Source organism: Ictalurus furcatus, chromosome 14 (assembly GCF_023375685.1).
Source record: "Ictalurus furcatus strain D&B chromosome 14, Billie_1.0, whole genome shotgun sequence".
Taxonomy (NCBI): domain Eukaryota; kingdom Metazoa; phylum Chordata; class Actinopteri; order Siluriformes; family Ictaluridae; genus Ictalurus; species Ictalurus furcatus.
Window position 1 is genome coordinate 18,622,722 of NC_071268.1, and position 20,664 is coordinate 18,643,385.

A 20,664-nucleotide genomic window follows, 5' to 3' on the forward strand; every position below is an offset into this window, starting at 1 on the left:
TAAACAACTTAAACATAGCTGCATCCTCATGATTCAGGACAAATAATAATGCAGAGATTATTACTTATTGCTTATCTTAAGATGACAACCATGTTCAAGCAATGCAAATACGCAATTAAACATACACTCCACACAAATATATATATATATTTTTAAAAGGTTCCAATTAGAACCAAAAATGGTTTTTCATCCTGATGCCACAGGAGAACCCGCTCAAGTTCTTTAGAGAACCATCTATTTACTGGTGCTTTAAAGAACCCAGAAATGGTTCTTCACAGCAATGCAATAAGGAATCATATCATAATTTCTCTTAAAAAAAAAAAAAAAAAAAAAGTAAGGTTCTTAAGAGTGATGCCAGGAGAACCTTTTCCAGTCCCACAGAGAACCTTATAGGGTTTACTTTAACCTGTTAAAGGAAGATACCTGGAAAAACCAAATACACTGCTCTGAACCTATAATGAAACATAATGAACTTCTTTAATCTCCAAAGAACCATATAACTCAACTCATGGGATCAGTGTAGACACCTGATGAAAGAGATTTTTTTTACTAACTTATTCACCATGTTATGACAAGATAGATACTGCTAAAAACTAGCTGGGTATTAAAATGGGTTGTGAAATATTTTGCGCAAAATGGAGGTGTGTATGCAAAAAATATTCAAATTAGGATGAGCATCTCTGAAGCAAGTTCTCCACAAGCTACATTCATTTTCAGAGGAAAAATAGAGGGGGGGGGGGGAAAACAGTAAGCCCTTATCTGACAGCAATGAAAAGTGAAGGAAAAAAAAAGAAAAAAAAAAAAAAAGCAATTTCAGTCATGCTGGTACATAAAAATAATGTATTAATGTCCATAGAAAAAAAAACATTGGGGTAACACTGAATGAAATGCAGGGTCTACCCTTCAAAGAGAGGTAGAATTGTACATGATTCCTAAAACAGTGGACTGAGTTCGAAAGCAAGATTGAATTGTCAAGAGAAAACACTGAATATGACGCATGTGCAGCGATCAGGCTAGTCCATGTGCTGGTGCTACAATTACCAGACATTTCTTAAAGAGACCAGGCATTATTTTCACAGAAAAAGCAATCAAAAGCACAGAGTATTTTACATTTTTACCTATACTTGGCATATAAAATAAAACAAACTAACAATTGAATAAAAACATTAAAACTCCCCAAAGAACATACGAAGTGAAAGCAGTCATAAACCAAATGCCTTGATTCATTTGTCATATCAGCGAATAATACACAAGAGGCAGTAAAGACAGTTTTATGATTTACATTATTGACACCCACCCACCCACCCCACCTCCCATCATTATGCTACGCATCTTACAGATGACTGGATGTGTTTGCTTTTTTCCTTTTCGTGTTTTTTTTAACGTCTAAAAGCATTTATAAAACAAAGAATAAGAGAAGCTGCTTAAAAATAAAACTTCAAACCTATAGTAAAAATCAATAAAAAGTCAGCATATCTATCAAACAAGCCTTCCAACTAAAAGGAATGCATGTTGAACTCAAGAGCAAAAGGAACGTTTTACAAACCTGACAGGAAAATACATATGTACAAATGTTATATATACATATACACACAACTGAATATGTATATATTTATATGTTTATGAAACCATAATTAACTGGCCATTCCGGTTGAAAGGTCGATGGCTAGTGAGGGCAGAGTGTCCCCTTGAGCACCAAAAGGAGTGACATCAGTCCTCTTCTCCACAGCACTTTACATGAAGTTCAAATTAGGCAGAAATGGAACAGCAACTTGCTTCGAGTCTCCTCCACTGCCAAGCCTTACAAATATCTGTGGCTAGGCAGTCAGAGCTGAGGAATTTTGTTCTTTCCTTCAATTACAATTATATTTAGGTGTTTATATAAAATGTATGCATACTCGAAAGTCATTCCTTTAAAATTGTTGATAACCCATCCCCGTCTCCACATAAAACATAGTCGGCAAAAGTAAAATGGTAGTGGAAATCCTCATTAGAGTTCAGAGTTGTGTACATTTCTGTCCCCCACCCCACCCCCCATTTTGAAAAATCCAATTTGCTAAAACAGTCAGGTGGATCCGCAAGCGTCAAGACGCCTCAGTCTGGGGGTAAGAGGTCGTGCAAGCGAAACCTCTCTCTTATGTGTGGCCGAACATCTTCATTCTGCATGAAAAGGTATAGACACAAATCATTAAATATTCTACTTATCCACTGAGAGATGACAAACAGCACAGCAGATCAATTATAAAGAAATAATTGTGCCCCCACATCTCAATTTACAAAACAGAAAAGTCCATCCCTTTAAGCACACGCATACACATACCAATTCCACCAGCTTCTCCAAGAATGGAACCAGCTTCAGGAGCTCATTGTCATTCTTGTCCACAAACCAGCTCTCAATAGGGATACCGTTGGACAGCTGCAAAGGGGAGACACAATCCGAGTGTCAATCTGAGTCTCCCAAATACAAACAAGAACAAGCAAACAAGCAAGCAAACTAACCTGGTATGCAAAGGCTTGAGGCGAGTTGTCAATTATTATAGTTTTGGACAGATCTCTCCCAAGTATGTTAAGGTCTTTGATGTAGTTTCCTTGGACGCATACACAATGCTCACGAAACAATCTGTGCCTAATCACAAACAGAATAAGTGATTATCACATTACAATACACCATGAACTCAAGAACAAAGGCAAGGTTTTACGTTAAAAGGCTGTAAGTGGCAAAAACAGCACATAATGTAGACACTTGTGTAAAAACTACTGACCTAACCAGCTGTTTCTTAGGATCCAGAATGTTCAACAGCTTGTCAGCATACACTTTCTTGGAAGCAGTAAAAAGAATAATCTGTGAAAGACAGAAGTCATTAATTGCCAGTCAATACATTTGAAAACAAGGCGCTTCATTTATTCATACACTCGTTCCTGTGTCCAGCCTTGACAATACACTTCAGTGCAAAATGCTGCACTCCCTTTCAAACTAAATAATTTATATATTCATTTATAATTTGTTATAATTCATGAGACCTGTCAGAATCTGTACATTGTCAATTACCACAGGGAAATAAATAAAATAAATTAATTTAAAAAAAAAAAAAGGGGGTTGGGGGGGTCAGGTAGAGTGTTAATATAATAATAGAACCGTGAAAAAAAAAGAAAAGTGTATAAACATATTCCATTTTCTGTTGTCAATGTGATCTAAATATTCAGTAATAATTTGTATGCATATCCTTTACCCCTTTATACATACCCTGACATTTATTTTAAATATCTTAATTTGTTTTAGATTACTTGGAAAACAGGGACACTTCTCATAATTATAACCCCATCATACTTAACAATTTAGCTGTTCCATAATAAATTATCTGTAGCAATGTACATGATTAATTAATCTAATTGTAGAAAGTACTACCCACACACACATGAATACATGTTGGGAGTCTTACCTCATAAATCTGGGACATGCGTTCCAGGAACTCTCTGAAGAATGGCCGCAACCGTACATATACCTTAAAAAGAAAAAGACAAAATATTTGTATACAAAATGTCAGCTCAATATGATTACAAAAGAAACAGCAAAGTTACAACACAGTGTACATTAACAACTAGCGATGCCTTGGAGTGTTCAGTACATGTTAAAACCTTTGTAAATTGCACATCTTATCAGAATTACATACAGGGTTCACACAAATGCTTCGTAATGAAATTACATAAGGACTTTTCTAGCACAATTTTTGTTTTGTTTTCAAGGACTATACAAGTGATGTCATTCAAACATTCTCCAATTCTTTTCTTTAAATTCCAAAAAAAATATCATCATCATCATCATCATCATCATTATTACTATTACTACTACCACCAATAAGAAATTATTATTGGACAAAATTTTTTATTTCCCAGGCACTGCCTTGTCTTCACCACAACATCTATATACTCCAGGTGAGTGACAGGAGCACTGCTGTCAACAACTTTCAATAGAAAGTCGCTAATGATGTCATGGGCTAATTAGCATATCCATTATGGCATTGCGATGTATTTGCATTCTGCCAAATGTGTTTGCTTCTTGCTTACTCTGTGGTCACATCCTGTATTTTAATACAGTCGACTTTCAACGAAGCTGTTCATTTACATATTTTTCAGTTTCTGTTGTCAGAAAAGGGAACGAGTATGAAATAGTGACTGAAACGCAGCCCACTAGGACGACATGTTAACCAGCAGTCACTTCCAAGCTGCTGCTCTGCTAAAATCCTGATTTAACCACGACGTCGACTGGTAAATTCACCCCACACATACTTTAAAGACAACAGCTGTGCTGTGATTTCGGCTATATGTAAAATCATCACTCAGAGAGAAAGTTATAAGTGAATGAACGTGTTGCTCTTCTCTGCCCCTCACTGAACAGAGTAGCCGCATAAAGAGGGGTCTGTCTCCAGGGGAAAGCACGACCTCGTGCTCACAGGGCAGTACTGAACACTCTCTTCTACAGAAAGTAGCTAATGTTTGCCCAAAAGTTGCTAGATGTGTCACTAGGTGCTTTTTTGAAAGGAAAAAAAAAAAAGTCACACAAAGTATCTGAAAACTGGACCCGGAGTTGTCTGTCAAAATGAGCGTGAGTAGAGAGAGGAGCTGCAGCAGGGAGTCAGATTTTAAGTGAAAGGAGTGTATTAGTGTTCTATCGAAAATAAACACTTGTTTACTAGTGATTTCATATTTATTGATCTTTTATTAGTCAAGCCCTTTTTAAGCACCACTAGATCAAATATTGTTATTTTCAAAGTTTTCCAGTGCTTCAATTTCAAAAAGCCAAATTCAAGCACCTTGTACATATCTGCTCCAACCCTTATTTTTTGCCACAATGTAGCCAAATTACAGTAAAGAAATTTTTCTTTGCAGCACTTAAACATGAATATTGGAAGGCAGATACTCAAAAGTACAGAGAACACAAGACTATTAATAGAAGAAGGAATTTTACAGTGCCTTGCATAAGTATTCACCTGATTTACCATTTGATCAACAACATTAACATCTGAAGTCAGATTCCCTGTCCATGCTGATGAATAGAAATCACAACATGATTCTGCCACCACCATGCTTCACTATGTGGATGGTGTCTCAGGTGCTGAGCGTTGTTGGGTTTGTGTCAAATGCAGCACTTTTTGCCAAGGCATTCAGATTTGGTCTAATCTGATCAGATAACCATTTCCTGTGTTTTACAGAGTCTCTAAATGGGACCTCAAACAAGTGGGCTTGCTTTTGACCGCTCATTAATAAAGCCTAGCTTTGCGGAGTGTTTGGCTTATGGTTGTCGGTAAACAGCTTCTCCAATCTAAGCCATGGACCTTTCCTCTACCTCCACAGTGTCACAGTTGTGCTATATTATTTCCATTTTTTAAAAGAACGGATTCAGTGGTGCTCTGAAGGATGTGCAAAGTTTAAAGGTTTCGATTTTTTTAATTTAAACTAAACCTTGATTGATACGATGCCAGAAGCTGAACTTGTCTCGGACTTGTTCTGATAGATCCTTGGTCTTCATAATGATATTAGCTTAGGTATGTTTTCTGAGGCCTTCCAGGAACAGATGTATTTATATTTTGATCACGTAACAATTGAACTCCATTCCACTAATTATGTGACTCTGACAGCAACTATACTCAGCAAAAAAAGAAACCCCTTTTTCAGGAGACTGTATTTTAAAGATAATTTTGTAAAATCCAAATAAGCTTTACAGATCTTTATTGAAAAGGGTTTAAACCATGTTTTTCCATAAACAATTACTGCACATGCACCTGTGGAACAGTCCTTAAGACATTAACAGTTTACAGGCGGTAGGCAATTAAGCTCACAGATACAATAACTTAGGACACTAAAGGGACCTTTCTACTGACTCTGAAAAACACCAGAAGAAACATGCCTAGGGTTCCTGCTCACCTGTGTGAACATGCCATAGACCTGCTGCAGGGAGGCATGAGGACTGCAGATGTGTCCAGAGCAATAAACTGCAATGTCTGTAACGTAAGACACCTAAGACAGTGCTACAGGGAGACAGGAAGGACAGCTGATCGTCCTTGCAGTGGAAAATGACATGTAACCATGTCTGCCCCAGACGTGATCGAGAACTTGCAAATGCCTTGGTGGAAGAAGGGAGGAACATCTCACAGCAAGAACTGACCAATCTGGTGCAGTCCATGAGGATGAGATGCACTGTAGTACTTAAAGCAGCTGGTGAACACACCACATACTGACTGTTACTTTTAATATTGACTCCCCTTTGTTCAGGGACTCATTATTCCATTTCTATTAGTCAAATATCTTAAACTTGTTCAGTTTATGTCTCAGTTGTTGAATGTTTTTATCTTAATACAAATAAACACGTTAAGAAATTTGCTGGAAATAAAAGCGGTTGAATATTAGAGGACGTTTCTTTTTTGCTGAGAACAGTGGCACTAGAATGAATTTAAGGATGTCACAATAACGGGGTTGAATATGCAATCACAAATTTTATGTTTGTTTGTAAATAATGACAAACTATATTGATTTTTTCCCCCCACCCCTTGGTGTACTGGGCCATTTGGTATAGATTCAAGACATAAAATCCCAATTAATCATTTTATTTCCACTACACACTACAATATGTGGAAAAGTTAAACAGGGGGTGGATACTTGTGGAACGATGCAAGACACGATAAGACTGGCAAGGCCAATAACTACCAGTAATGTATATACAATTTTACCTGGTAAATGACATCTTGAAAAAGCACAGGAAACGTCAGTGCTGCATCCTCCAGCTCATTCAGGCTGCAGTGGACCAATGTCTCATCCTAAAATATAAAAGTACTGCATCAACAAATAACCCCAAGACTGTTAAACCAAACGCAACCATTCCCTGCTGAAATCACCAGATAATATGTAAACTTCCTAAATTTATAGTGACAAGTTTATGCAATTTCAGTGGATAAAACAGTTGACAATGAAAAGTTTATTGCAGCTTAAATAATACATTTCATCAGATGCTAGTTTGTTACAGTGAAATCAAGCATTGGTTTTAAAATGCATAAACAAAAGATTTAAAATGATGACTACATTTTTTTGTGTGCAACAGTCATGCTCAATTACAAGTTTATACACAGGAAGTGGTTCATCTGCCCCATAACAAAAATCCATATCTGGACAAGTAGTTTAGTCCTCATAATGGCCTGTAATTCAAAGACTTAGACCAATACATCCAACTGGTTTCAACCCAATTCGGCAGGAATTTTGGGAAACCACCATAAACTGAAAATATTGAATTATGAAACACAAAAATGCATCCCAGGTTTACAGCATTCAAAAATGTTGAAGCTGTTATTCTTAAAGGTTTAGCTAGTAATATTTTTTGTAAAGCCAAAATAAATGTTTTCTGTACAAAAAGGAAAAATAATCTTTGAAAATAATCACAAATAAAAAGATGATTATTCTAAAACAGTGATCCTTTTCGTGTAAACTCACCAGATCCAGGACAAGAGAGAACTCTGGTGTACTCCTGGTCTTCAGTGGAAGTGCTGGCTTTCGGGTAAGCTGCTCTTCAGTCAATGGTGGAACATGCTTAATGAAGAAATAGCTTTATGGGGGTGGGGGGGGTGGGTCACAGAAATTAGACTCATGAGCACAGTGGGCAATGTAAAAAGCAATTAGGATTGATCACTGAATGATTGTTTTCCCCACTTACGGATCAAACACCTCCCAGTCTTCTTCATATGTCCCCTCTGGAGGGGGCGAGGTTGGAGCATCAGGGTAATTGTTGTTGGATCCAACAACTATCAGAAGAGATAAAATACCTCTGGTTTATTTCAGATATAGCTTTTATTTTCTATTCAAAACTAATGGATGGTCTAACCACTGATTGCATTGTTTTTGTTTAAAGAATGGGATTTATCCTTTTTGCATTTTTCACCTGTCAAAGGTGGCATGTCTGCCTCAGTGACAATCTCACCCTCCTCTTCAGCTGCATCTGTAGGCAGCAGAGGTCTTGGATTTAGTGCTGGGTCAAATGTGAGGTCTCTGCTACTGTCGGTGGTAGTGCTAGTAGGGGTTTCCTCCAGCTGTTCCATGTCCAGCTGCTTTACAATCTCCTCTGCCTCGACCGCCTGCCCCGGGGAGTCTGAACCTGATGTAGCTAACAGAAAACAGAAAATTCATTTAAAAGCTGTGCCAAATCCAAGCATAGTGTTTACTCATGATTATACATAAATACAAATATTTACTGATGACACTTATGAGCGTCATCGGTAAATATTTGTACCTTGACATTTGAGACTCCAGATTAGGATAGTGATCCGCAGTGTGTTCAGCAGTTGCAAAGAAAATTATGTTGGTCTTGAAGTGACTATTAAGCTTACTGTATTCATGTGTAATCACGAGTAAACACAATATGTTTGAATTTGGCTCAATTATTCCTGATTAAATGCAAATAAATAATGGCATTTATGTATCAGTAGTAGGAGTTCTGTGACCAATTTGTAATACATAACCTGCAATGTGCAGTATTTCGATTAAGTTTGACAACTGTGCCATTATCAAAGTTAGTTAGTTGTAGAGCTATGAGGAGCTCTAGACTCTGATTTTGAAATGATTGATATTCCTGTTGTTATAAATGAAAATTTAGAACAGTCTCCATTTCTAAAAGTATTTGTTTGGTTCGATATTGATGCAGAATGTATTGTATGTATTGAATGTACCTGACCAATTACCATTTTTGTTGGCTGGTGAGAAGAAGTTGAAAACAGGAGAGAAGATGGTTCCTAGCAGAGTGGTGCGAGGTGGACTGCTGGGGGCTTCAGTCTGCACCTCCAACTTCCCATTGGGCTTCACCAGTTTACTCTGACATGCCATGGTGTCTGAAGAGCAGAGAGTTACAGATCATATTCTAGTGAACTGGTGGAACGTAGTCTGGATGCAGACGCAGCAAAGTTAATTCAGTGGTCTGAACCTAATTTTTTTTTTTTTTTACCATAACAGAGCCAATAACTGTACAAAGGAAAACAGGCCAACGTTTGCAACTCTAGTTTTGTAAACTTGAACCCGCGTGGCTTCTGGAGCAGATCCTCTTTGCAGCAGGTTGCATATATTTAAATAAATTTCTTAGTTGAGGCAGTTCATTGGCCCAGAAACTAGTTACAGGGCTAGAGACATTAGGTCAGAAAAAGGAATGTTTTCTTAACAAACAGACGAGATGGCTTATTTAAAGAAAAGACGATGAATAAAACAACGTTTAAAAGACTACTGGACAAAAACGAACGAGTTAATCAACATGAAGCACCTCTATGAAACAAAACCACTTCAAATTTCTTATTTATAGCCATGAAATAATGACTAATGGTTAAGCATTAACTGTTATCACCAACTAGTTTTGATAGTTGCTTAACCAGACCACTGTAACAAAAAATGATGCAATTAGACATTTATAAATTTTACTTCAATAACCCTGATTGAATACATTACATGTATTATACATACACAGGCGTTATGGAAAATCTGTGATCAGTTTAACTAAGAACACTGTTTTGCACATTAGTTTACCTATGTTTAATAATTGAAGAAATTTATCTTAATATGATATAATAGTATAAAGCCAATTAAGTTAAAATTCCTTGCGTTTCAGGGGCAAAACTTTGTGAGATAAATACTGTACAGTACTCTAACTCACCTCCATTGGCAGGACCTTTTCTGCGAGTTCTAGGGTTAGCTCTGCTGGACAGGTTCCCAGTGGGTGGGGTGGATGTGATCAAGTTACTGTCAGAGTCACAATCCACACGGCTCCTCTTAGCAGGGGTACACTGCTCCACCTAGTTTGAATGAAGTGGGCAGATTTTAAATCATTAAATATCTTAACAAAGGAAAATAAAAAAATTAAAAAAATAAAAAACTGTACACTTTCCTCATTGCAGTGACCTGCATACAAGTTGTATATACAAAAGTGGTAACGGTGAAACAGTTCTCACACCTTGACAGCATTGCCCCTAATGAATCTCTTGATGGTGGAGAAGATGCCAGTGTCGCTCTTCTGCATGGCGGCTCCTCCGGAGGACCTGGTGTGCTCCACTTCAGAGTGCTTCCTCTTGGCCTTGGTGGTGCGGACAGGTGGGGTGGCGCTCGGCTGCTGAGATGCTTTGCGCACTCTCAGCCTCATTGTCCCAAAAGTCACATGTAAGACTGCGAGAAAGGAAGATCACCAAAAAGAAATATTCTATTTTATTAAAGGAAACATCCACTCTGATAAATGTATTAATATTTTAACAATATATTAACTGGCATCGAAGATTTATTCTAGGAATGAAATTCTGAGTTTAATTTCTTTTTGTGTGGAAACTTTGTCACCACCACGTTGGTCAATTTTCACTTTGGTTACCATTTGATTTGTTACCCACAATTCTGTCTGATCACCTGCTCAAACTGTTAAGTTTCCAAAGATTAAACTTTCATGATAATGTACCTCGAAAATGCATAATTTTTGCCTTTCTGCGTTCGAGCTACAAAGCGGAGGGAAAAACAAATCTCTCCATGTTCCTCTTTTGTTAGCAAAAATCTAGGCAGCTAACCGTGATGCATATTTACCTCTTAAAAACAGTGAACGGTATAGTCAAGGTTATAGCTTTAACAAGCTGATGGTGCTACTTTGTTTACTGTTCATGCTGTGAGCAGTCATGTTGATTTGATGTCACTTGCTGAACTTGGGGTAAAGGAAACTGTCCCAGGTTCCCGAGTACGGACTCAGAGTCGAGGGAGCGTTTTTGTTGGTTTAGTTTTTTTGTTTTTTTTTACTTCGACTCAACTCGTCCTTTTTTTGCAACTTGGAAAGTCTGTACAGGACTTCCCGGAGGTTTATTTTGTGATTGTTGAAGGTGAAAATACTCAATTTTGCAAAATTCAAAAATTTCTGTGCAACTTGCTTGTGCTTTTTTTCTCCTTTTCTGAAAACTACTCGAATTGGCCAAATTGCACAAAACGGTTTTGCACGGTCTTCCGCAGTGATGTTTGTTGGTAAATGAGATTTTGTTTTTTTAAACTGTACTCATGCTCGACGCACATGAATTGAAGTTGGCTTTGGTTGTGATGGCATCACATGGCGTGTCTTGGCCCAAATCTGTGGAAAATCTGCAGTAAGTTGGAAAAATTGCAAGCGCCTCCGAAAATCATGTAATTTGTTTGTTTCTGTGTTAATTTCTGCGATCACAAAATCCTGGAGTCCATCATGTGATGTCTCCACTACTTCTCAATACTTCTTACTGTTTAGTACCTCCAGTAATCCCTCATATGAGAAAAAGAAACTCTTGTTTTTCCAGAACTGTGAAACCTGACTTTTAACACTTATATTTAAATTTTTCCTCCTATCAAACGCCACTGTATTATTATTATTTTTAAAAAATCAAAAAACCTATTATAACTGCCCTAGCAATCGCCCCCCTGTGACGTCAGCGCGGTAAAAAACCGCTAACTTCCCCCCCCAAATGAACGAAAATACAAAACCAGCTAACAAAAATTTAGGACCAGAATCGCTTAACATACCGCAGATATTTCACTATCAGTAAATGTGTTGTGTTTGAGTGTGAAGTTTTGCCTTTAGAACTCAGAGACAATAAACGTGTCAGTTAATATTGGTAAAAGTAAAATAAAGTCAAATCAGAACAGCAGCATAACAACCGACTGGCACTGGACCAGCGGATAAAGTGGGCGGGGTGAAAACATGTCTCCTTGGTTAGCATCTAGCTACTTGACTGTAGATGCTAAAGCTAATGATGTATTCAGGCAACTGTGACTCGCTCGGGTTATTTTAATACTATATCCACACACAACAAGGCTCGGTTACCGTGTAGAACAACAAAATTCAACGGAGTACGTGAGCTAGCAATACCGCTAGCTAGCGACTTAATGAATAATATGATTTGTAAGCTAGTTAGCTGTTAGCTCGCGGCGTTATTAGCCTGCGTTAGCCATATTAACGTTTCAAAAACGACTGTGTTTTATCACGTGGTCTCCACTAATCGGTGAAGTGTTTTCTTAATATGCACAGAATCATCACTTAAACGCCACACGAACGAGATCGTCACTCGACAATACATTTTCCGAGTTTGAAATAGCGACGCTGCTAATGCTAATCGGCTAGCGATTAGTTGGCTGTTCAAATTCCAGCTGTGTCGCGACATTTGCTGGCTGCCGCTCGCGCAGCGCAGAGCTTTGTCATGTTCAGCCTCGCGCCGGGGCAACAAACAGCACTCACGGACACGGTCTGGAATTTCGCAGGCGGGTTTATTTCTCGGGGAAAACGGCGGCTTTGCATCGCGCCGACGCTACCGAGCTGTCTCGCTGCTACACACGAACATTGCAAAAGGCGTGAAGACGCGAGATTTGAAAGCACACTGCAGCCGTGGCGCACGGTTACGCTTTTCTGCACGACAGCGCGAGCGCCGCCAAAAAACTCTCCACCATTTAGCGCGCTACTTACATGCCAAGTGTTACACCAGTACAATCCTGCAGTGGCTGCGGATGGAGCCACGACGGCGGAGACCGCTAGAAAAGTCTCTGTCCTTCACGCGTCTGCCCAGTATGAGTCACGGAACGACACATACCTCTCCCACTGCTTCTTGGGACGCCATTTCCCGCGTCCTCACCGAGACACTCTTGAAAGAACCCGGATGATAATGAACGCACCGTCTTGCGCATGAGCAAAACTTCACACCAGCTCAGCTCTGAAAGACACACACAAGCTACTCATGTTTACACTGTGATGTATTAATACATGCTATCAAGACTTATATGAGTAATACACTAATAAATAATGTTCAAATAAAGCATAAATAAGCAACAAAAAATATATACTTTAGTGATTATATATAGCAACAACAGCAACAAAAAATATATAAATTATTTTTATTTTAGTGATATATATACATATCATTAAAGCAAAATAATTTATATATATATTTGTTGTTGCTTTTTATGCTTTATTTTAATATATATCAAATATGTATACATTTGTCACATTTCTCCCTGTGCTTCCAGCGTTTCCTCTGGGTATTCTGGTTTCCTCCCCCAGTCCAAAGACATGCATGGTAGGCTGTCCAAAGTGTATGAGTGGGTGTGTGAATGTGTGTGATTGTGTCTTGCGAAGGACTGGCATCCTGTCCAGGGTGTACCCTGCCTTGTGCCCGTTGCTCCCTGGGATAGGCTCCAGGTTTGCCCGTGACCCTGAAAGATATATAAGATATATAAGATATATATCTTATCAGTATAGAAGATGGATGGATGGATGTGTGTGTATACATACATATACATATATATATATATATATATATATATATATATATATATATATACACACAGCACTTCAACACATAGAAGTGACAAATTCAATAAATTGGATTATTTTTAATAAATTTGAATATTTAAAAAAATTAATATCACTATTGCACCATTAAGTTGTCAACCAATGATGTTTATGCATATCATTTTATTATAATTTTGTATTATCATTCACAGTAATGATAGCTGAATGGTCTCTTGACACATCCTATATTAAAGATGCTTCTTTAGAAGGTTTTATTTTCCTGAAAAAAAAAATCACTACTAACCAGAGAGAAGTTATGTGACAGCAGCTTTTTAATATTCAGTCTGACATAATGAACAATCTAGGTTTTGAGTAAAGTACAACATTTATTAATTAATTAATTTATCATGACTGGATAAAATTCCGGGGGCAAGGTAAGAGAATTCACCCCAGAGGGGACGCTGGTCCATCACAGAGCACCATGCACACACACATATACGCACTACGGGAAATTTATTGTAGCATGTTTTTGGAAAGCAGGAGGAAACCAGAGAACCCAGAGGAAACCCACACAGACATGGGGAGAACGTGAAACTCTGTACGGACAATAACCCCAGCTCTGAGGACTCTATGTGAGGCTGCAACTCTGTGCCACCGTGCTGCCCTGTCGTGATTTATTCCTCTTATACAGCAACAATTTTCCAACACTAAAAATACTGATCAGCTATTTATTAAAGAACACAAATGGTACTTTTTATGAGTTTATTATGTTTAAACAAGTTAGTTCCTGTTATCACATATGGCAGTACAGCTACAAACAGTCATTCCCTCACTAGCCTCTTTTTTTATTTTTTCCACATGTTCAAGAACTTAATAAAATAACTGCCTTATCTCTGATTGTTACAAAGCTCTGACATTGGAGATTCGTTCCACAAATGCTAAAGATCAGTCTCCTTACAGAAAACCTCATATCAATTATTACACAAGTTTAAAAAAAAAAAATTTTATGTGGCGCGTCTGTCATACAAGTCTGTGTAAGGTGTACTATAGAAACAATAAAACCTATTACAACAAGAATGTTAATATAAACCTGTGATTTCAATTACAGCCAGCACAACAGTCAGAGCTTCATTTGTAGAAAATTAATCAACACCTTCAGACCAACCAGACTAAATAATTCAACAGTGCTGTTTTAAAGTACCAAATCATCTCAAATTCATAAAAAAAAAAACATGGTTGAAAAACTATTAACAGCTAAATGTTCACACATGAAATAGTTACACTGTCATCTAAAAGACTATAAATAACCAACAAGTATAGTGTAAAGTTTCCAGAATAATACCCATTTGGTTAAAAAAAACAAAAAAAAAAACAAAACAAAACCAACTTTATATAGCAATGTTATTGTGCTATTTCTGTTTTCTGAACAAAAACTCAACCCAGTGTCTAACATTCATCACGTTTATCCTGATTTACCTGAACTAAAAATAATTTAAGAAAGTGGTAATTAGCACAAATGTTTTACATACATTCACACCAATTGTGTATAATATGTTTGAAGGTTATAATGTTAACACAAAAGCTGAATAGAATGTGGTAAGAGTTAATATAAGCAAGGCCTATTCCTTTTGACTGATTTCTGGCAGCCTCTATTTCATCCCAAGGTGCATGATTTTTCTGTATGGTCCTGGACCTCCCCAAAGTCCCCTTTGAGAATAAAAACAGTAAATTAGAGCCAAAAATCTCACAGAAAACAACACAAGGTCTTTGTCATCTAAAACTGAGTGCACAGGACTCACTTGAGAAGGCCATGCCAGTACAGATGGGGCATTATGTCAGCTTTCATATGATACATGATTCTGCTTTCTTTGCTCTGATCTACTGGGAAGGTCTCCAGAGGTTGTCCACTATAGTCAAACTCAGCCAAAATGACTGTCTTGTAGCTGGTGACCAAAGGGCAAGAGGTGTAGCCATCGTACTGTGAGGAGGTAAAAAAAAAAAAAAAAAACATTTCAAAGTGCATTTATAGAGCCATTATTGGTGAATTAGGACAAGTTGCTTAAACAGAGGCTTACTGTTCAACTCATTCATGCTCACCTTTTTATCAGGCTTTTCATTCTTCATCACTTTGGTAATAGTCCTATCAAGGACACTTGATTGTCCAGCTATAAAAAATATATATTTTTTAAAAACATCATTAATCACTGTGCAGAATAACTATGCCTGCTCAGTTTATTTTTAACATCTACGGACAAACTAAAAAAATCTGACTTTGTCCTATGATTTGAAATAACGATGCCCATTCATTCACACTTCTCTTATTATTCTCATATGTAAATCTATTGTCTAAACCCAGTGATTAATGTGATAAAACATACAGATACAGAGGAGCAAGATTTACTGACTTGGCAGTATTTATCTATGGCTTACCCACAGCAGCTGCACTTTTGGAAGTTGGGAGATTGGTGCAGTCCCCAATTCCAAACACATTAGTGTACTTCTTGTGCTGAAGGGTGTCTTTATTTACATCAAGCCAGCCGCGTTCATCCTCCAACGAGGAGCCCTTAAGTACTGGTGGTGGTCCCATAGGAGGGGTAACATGGAGCATCTCATACTATTCAAATAATGGAGAAGACATTTTAAATGTGAATACACCAACACATAGTGACTCTTGTGTTGAATCAAGCAACATGGACCGCTCACCTCAAAAACCTTTGTTTCCCCAGGTTTGTCAAGGTTCTCGAATACTGCTTCCTGCTTGTCTGCTCGGACCTCTATAAGGTTGTGTCTGAGGTTTACATTCAGATCACGTTTTTTCACAATCTCCCAGAGTGAATCGGCATATTTCTTAACTCCAAACAACACAGGCAACGATGTGTTGTAAATGATGTTGGCTTTTGACCGTTTTCCTGTCTTACAAAACAAAATTCCAGAGTGTCATCATTAACAAAAGCATTCATGAAAGTGATTTCACCTGGTATCAATTTAATTTAATCTAATTTTATTAAATAAACATGATCTTCCTTTAACATTGGAACTACACTGATTACTATTCTTCATCTACTTTCTCCACATATACCCATCTATAAATACCTTTCTCATGAAGGAATCAGAAAGGTACATGATCTTCTGAGGAGCTCCTCCACACTTCACAGGAGTGTTGGGAAAGGAAAAAACAGCATTTCCCTCCTTGAAGTTCTGTAGTGCCTTCCATGTCTTCTCTACTGTTTTCACTGTATAATTTGATCCAATCTTTGGATGTTCAAAACCTTCTGGAAGTCCTTTAATCTGAAATCCGACAAAAGAAGAATCAGTAGTTAACTAGCTTGGAAGTATTGAAATACCAATCAGATTTGCAGTAGAAATGAATATAAGCTTTTACAGTGGGCTAAAGTGGTCTTAGACTGTGCAGATTTTACAACTAATGCTATAACATGAGATATAAGATTATCATCAAATTATTTTATATTATCAAAAGAGCATTCAATGTCTTATTAAGGTGTGTATTGTATCTTACATAGCTGTGTTTTGCATGCCAATAAATAGAACATTAAATTAAGACCTGACCAATACTGGAGTGTTTTGTGGATATGTGAAACAAAATTTATAAAATGGGTATGCAAAATATATTAGTACTAACACAATATGCGTTTAATATGTGCTTGAATATGGGCTTTAAGTATGTCATTTGATATTACTGTGCTGTATAATTTCCAGCCGTATTAAACATGCTTGCATTGAAATATACAGGGTAATTATGCAAACTAAAACTTGTATGTGTTTTAAATTTAACTTGCATTATTAACAACAACTAACTCTTTTAAAATGATAAGAGAAAAGGTACCTTCTCATACTGCAGCTGGAGGCCCAGTGCTACAATCAGGTAGTCATAGGAAATCTAATAAGAGATATAACATACGATCAATTGCATGTAGTTTACACACTCTGCAGCAAATTTTATCAGCTGATCATGTTTGTCAAAACAATCAAAACATTGTTTACAGTGTAAAATCTCATCTATTCCCAATGACTAATTTCCTTACCAGCACAGTTCCAGTAAATGCTGGTAACCAGCCACACCTACAGTCCTTATTGCTTAACAACAGAAACTTAGCAATAAAACCCCCAGCAATGTCATGCTTCCTTCTTAATGTTCGATGTGTTAATCTTAGCTACAATGATTTTTCTCACTTCTTTTCCATACTCTGTGAAGACGGTGTTGTTTTTAGGGTCAATCTTCATGACTGTGGACTTGACCCATTTGACTCCAGAGGGCATCACGCTGGCAGTGGAACGTGCAGACGCACTAACAGTTTTAGCCCCTGCTCCAACTAATGTCCACATGGGCTGGTAATAATGCATCTGCAACAGTAATAAAAATACTGAGTTGAGTCATATCACAACCACAATTATCCTGTATGTTACAGGTCAATTGTAAAACATAAAAAATATATACATATATATATTCTAATTTGGTGAGTATTTTATGTGTCTAATTTTAACCAAGTTGAGCACCCTTCAACTGCTATAAAATTTCCCCTTGTCCCTTGTAGTAATCCTGACTGACATGAGTGCTATCTAGGGCAGGGCAATAAGAAGTGGATATTGTGATAAACGAAGTCTCATTAGGTTGTTCTGTCATATCATGGGTATCATCAGTACTGTTTTAACCCTGACCATAATTAAACCCAGTTTTCCACATTTAAAAAAATGTTATTAAGCCTAAACACCATGTTTCATATTATGCATTGTGAAAATGTCTAAGTATCGAAATGATATTATTTTCCATATCACCCAGGCAATAAACCACTACTCAATAAGGATCCAGCCACTGCCCACTTAATTTTACTGTCATTCAAATCCCAGTATTTCCAGAGAGACATTTTAGGGTCAAGGCTCTTAAGTATAATTTGCTCAGCCACAGGCTTTGACTGTAATCTGCCCCACTTTTAAGTCACTTTGGATTAAATTGCCTATCACATGAGTAAATGTATACTATTCTTCCAAAAGAAAGTAAGTGTATGGACTTAGTGTATGGACGAAAGGCTGTAGAACACCGTACCTCGCTGGGCTCCACAATAGCCACATGCTCTGCGCCAACTTTCCTTTTCATACGGGCACCCATCGTAATACCACCACAGCCACCTCCAAGCACCACGAACTTATAATGTTCCTTGGAGGACAATCCATTGCTGGTGTGGAAGCGGGACCTCACAGAGTAAAGCAGTCTATTAGATTTTCTAACCAGAGCTACTTGTGAAGTTAAAGCAGCTGCCATAGTCCTGTAATTTGACCTAAAAAAAAAGAAAGTGCAAAGACAGTAAGTGCATGTTCGGGATGAAGACAAAGAGCATAGTGTATGAGCTAAGGAGAGAAAAGGGCAGGTTATTTTCCTGTTTAGATTTTATAAACCAGAGGATCAAGTGTCATTACTCAAGAGTCTTTATTCATCTGGAAGACTGTTATATGTTTAATCGGGTGTGGCACAGGAATGCGGGTTCCTACACTGCTGTCACCATGATTTGGGAAGTCAAAATGAAGATCAACATGGACTGCAGGTCTTGAGTTGTATAGCCTATACAGTGTATGTGCAGGTTAAATTAGAGGCCATGTACATATTCAGGCATACACATTATGTGTGTGTATATATATATACACACACACACACATACATACATACATACAAACGATGCAAGAAGTGCTGTGGTCATTTCAGTTATTATTTTGTCAACACAGCATATTGGACAGTCAGCAAAGCCTGTTGATTTAGACTCTCTTGATTGTAGAACCCTAATTCATTCTTCCCCCCTGCTGTTCCCAGCTTCCTTTGCATTAGCGGCTCATGTCCTCATTTAAACCAGCGAATTGGAGATGAAAAGCAACAGTAACCATTAGCAGTGTATAATACAGCACGTTACTATATCACGCTGTAACAGGAGGAAGGAAGCGTTCTTAGGTAATAGCCATAAATGAGCTAACAGCCATACACAGAGCATTTGGAATATAAGCTGAATTTTAATGCACAGCCATTGTGCTGCGGTATTTGCTGTTAAGTAATGACATAGCAAAAACCCTGGTGTTTACCTTACACCTATAGTGTTTATTAGTAAAGCTGGACACAAATGAACACTACAGAACACGCGACTTCCATGCGAGCTTTAATACTTGACGCTATTTGAGTTATAATTATTATTATTATCATTTTAACTAAAAATAGATTAGTCCAGATTCAGACTGTCATATGTAATGCCCACTTACCGTGTATGGGATGTAGTTGGGACAGGGTGGTCTCAGCCTGTATAGCTCCACTCAGTTCCTGTTTACTTTGCTCTCATTACTTACAATGCTGCACTCGTAGTGACATTGTCATTCTCGAACGAGTTGACTCTTTGAACCGACTCTTTTAGGGAGCCGATTCTCATATCTAAAGAGCCGTTAATTTCGTGACAAAAGTTTCAAGTAAAAAAATAAAATGCACAAGCAAAATATTAATTCTCAAAATGCAAATTTATATATATATGTATATATTGAGAATACAAATAATGATAATTAAAAAATAATAATTATTATTTTTAAAAAAAGATTAGCCTACTTCTGATTCACACTCATTTTGCTGGAGTGATCTGAAATCACTTTGATTCTTACGGAAACCCTAAGCGGACATGCATTGTTCATTTTCTTTCTTTGTTGTTTTCTCGTGATCTCGATATAACAAAAAGTTGTTTTCTCATGACGTAATTGTATCCCGAGAAAGTCTCGCGCTTTATGAATGGGACTGGTGTTACGTGCACGTTGGTGTCTTCGCCATCATAAATGTAATAACTGCCCGGTGTAGAGATGGACTTTATCTCCACATTAAGAGAAGGTGTGTGTGTGTGTGTGTGTCCTTCTCAAGTGTCAGACACTAATGTGGAAGTCATCAATCCTACAGGGATGAGGTATTCTTGTAGGACAACCCGGAAGTTAGCATCACCCTTGTTCCCTCGGCTAAAATCCAATAGGATTTTTCCATTGGCTTTTGGATTGTTGCAGAAAATAAACTCTGTTACCAGCAAAAGTTTATGATTCTTACACGCTTTGTTCATCAAGATAATCTTCACAAATGAACATTCACAACTTTTATGAATTTTGACGCCTAAATACAATAACCAGAAGTAAAAAGCTAAAGAAAAGCTATAAATGAACTACACCACGGTGGCATGACTTAAACGTCACCACCTACATGCTTCTGACAACTCTTCCAATCTTTATTTAAAAACACTAACATTGGAAAATATTATAAATTAATACATCTACAAGTTTGATTTGGAATAGTTTGGGAGCAGTGGTGGCTCAGTGGTTAAAAGGCTCTGAGTTACTGATCAGAAAGT

General features: G+C 37.5%; 2 protein-coding genes across 2 annotated transcripts; both read right to left on the minus strand.

The window, feature by feature from the left end:
* Positions 1–458: 458 nt before the first annotated feature.
* ctdspl2a (CTD (carboxy-terminal domain, RNA polymerase II, polypeptide A) small phosphatase like 2a) lies at positions 459–12,686 on the minus strand. The gene is made up of 13 exons (XM_053642451.1): positions 12,473–12,686; positions 9,974–10,182; positions 9,677–9,815; positions 8,721–8,867; positions 7,925–8,146; positions 7,700–7,787; positions 7,480–7,591; positions 6,726–6,812; positions 3,441–3,503; positions 2,763–2,842; positions 2,500–2,626; positions 2,321–2,416; positions 459–2,160 (listed from the first exon to the last, which is right to left on the minus strand). The coding sequence occupies exons 2-13, from the start codon at positions 10,157–10,159 to the stop codon at positions 2,095–2,097; spliced, it is 1,413 nt and encodes a 470-aa protein (XP_053498426.1). The 5' UTR covers positions 10,160–10,182; positions 12,473–12,686; the 3' UTR covers positions 459–2,094.
* Positions 12,687–14,042: 1,356 nt separating this feature from the next.
* Positions 14,043–19,668, minus strand: sqor (sulfide quinone oxidoreductase). The gene is made up of 10 exons (XM_053642268.1): positions 19,553–19,668; positions 18,357–18,588; positions 17,486–17,656; positions 17,139–17,192; positions 16,388–16,582; positions 15,998–16,207; positions 15,725–15,908; positions 15,392–15,459; positions 15,094–15,272; positions 14,043–15,001 (listed from the first exon to the last, which is right to left on the minus strand). The coding sequence occupies exons 2-10, from the start codon at positions 18,570–18,572 to the stop codon at positions 14,944–14,946; spliced, it is 1,335 nt and encodes a 444-aa protein (XP_053498243.1). The 5' UTR covers positions 18,573–18,588; positions 19,553–19,668; the 3' UTR covers positions 14,043–14,943.
* Positions 19,669–20,664: the final 996 nt, after the last annotated feature.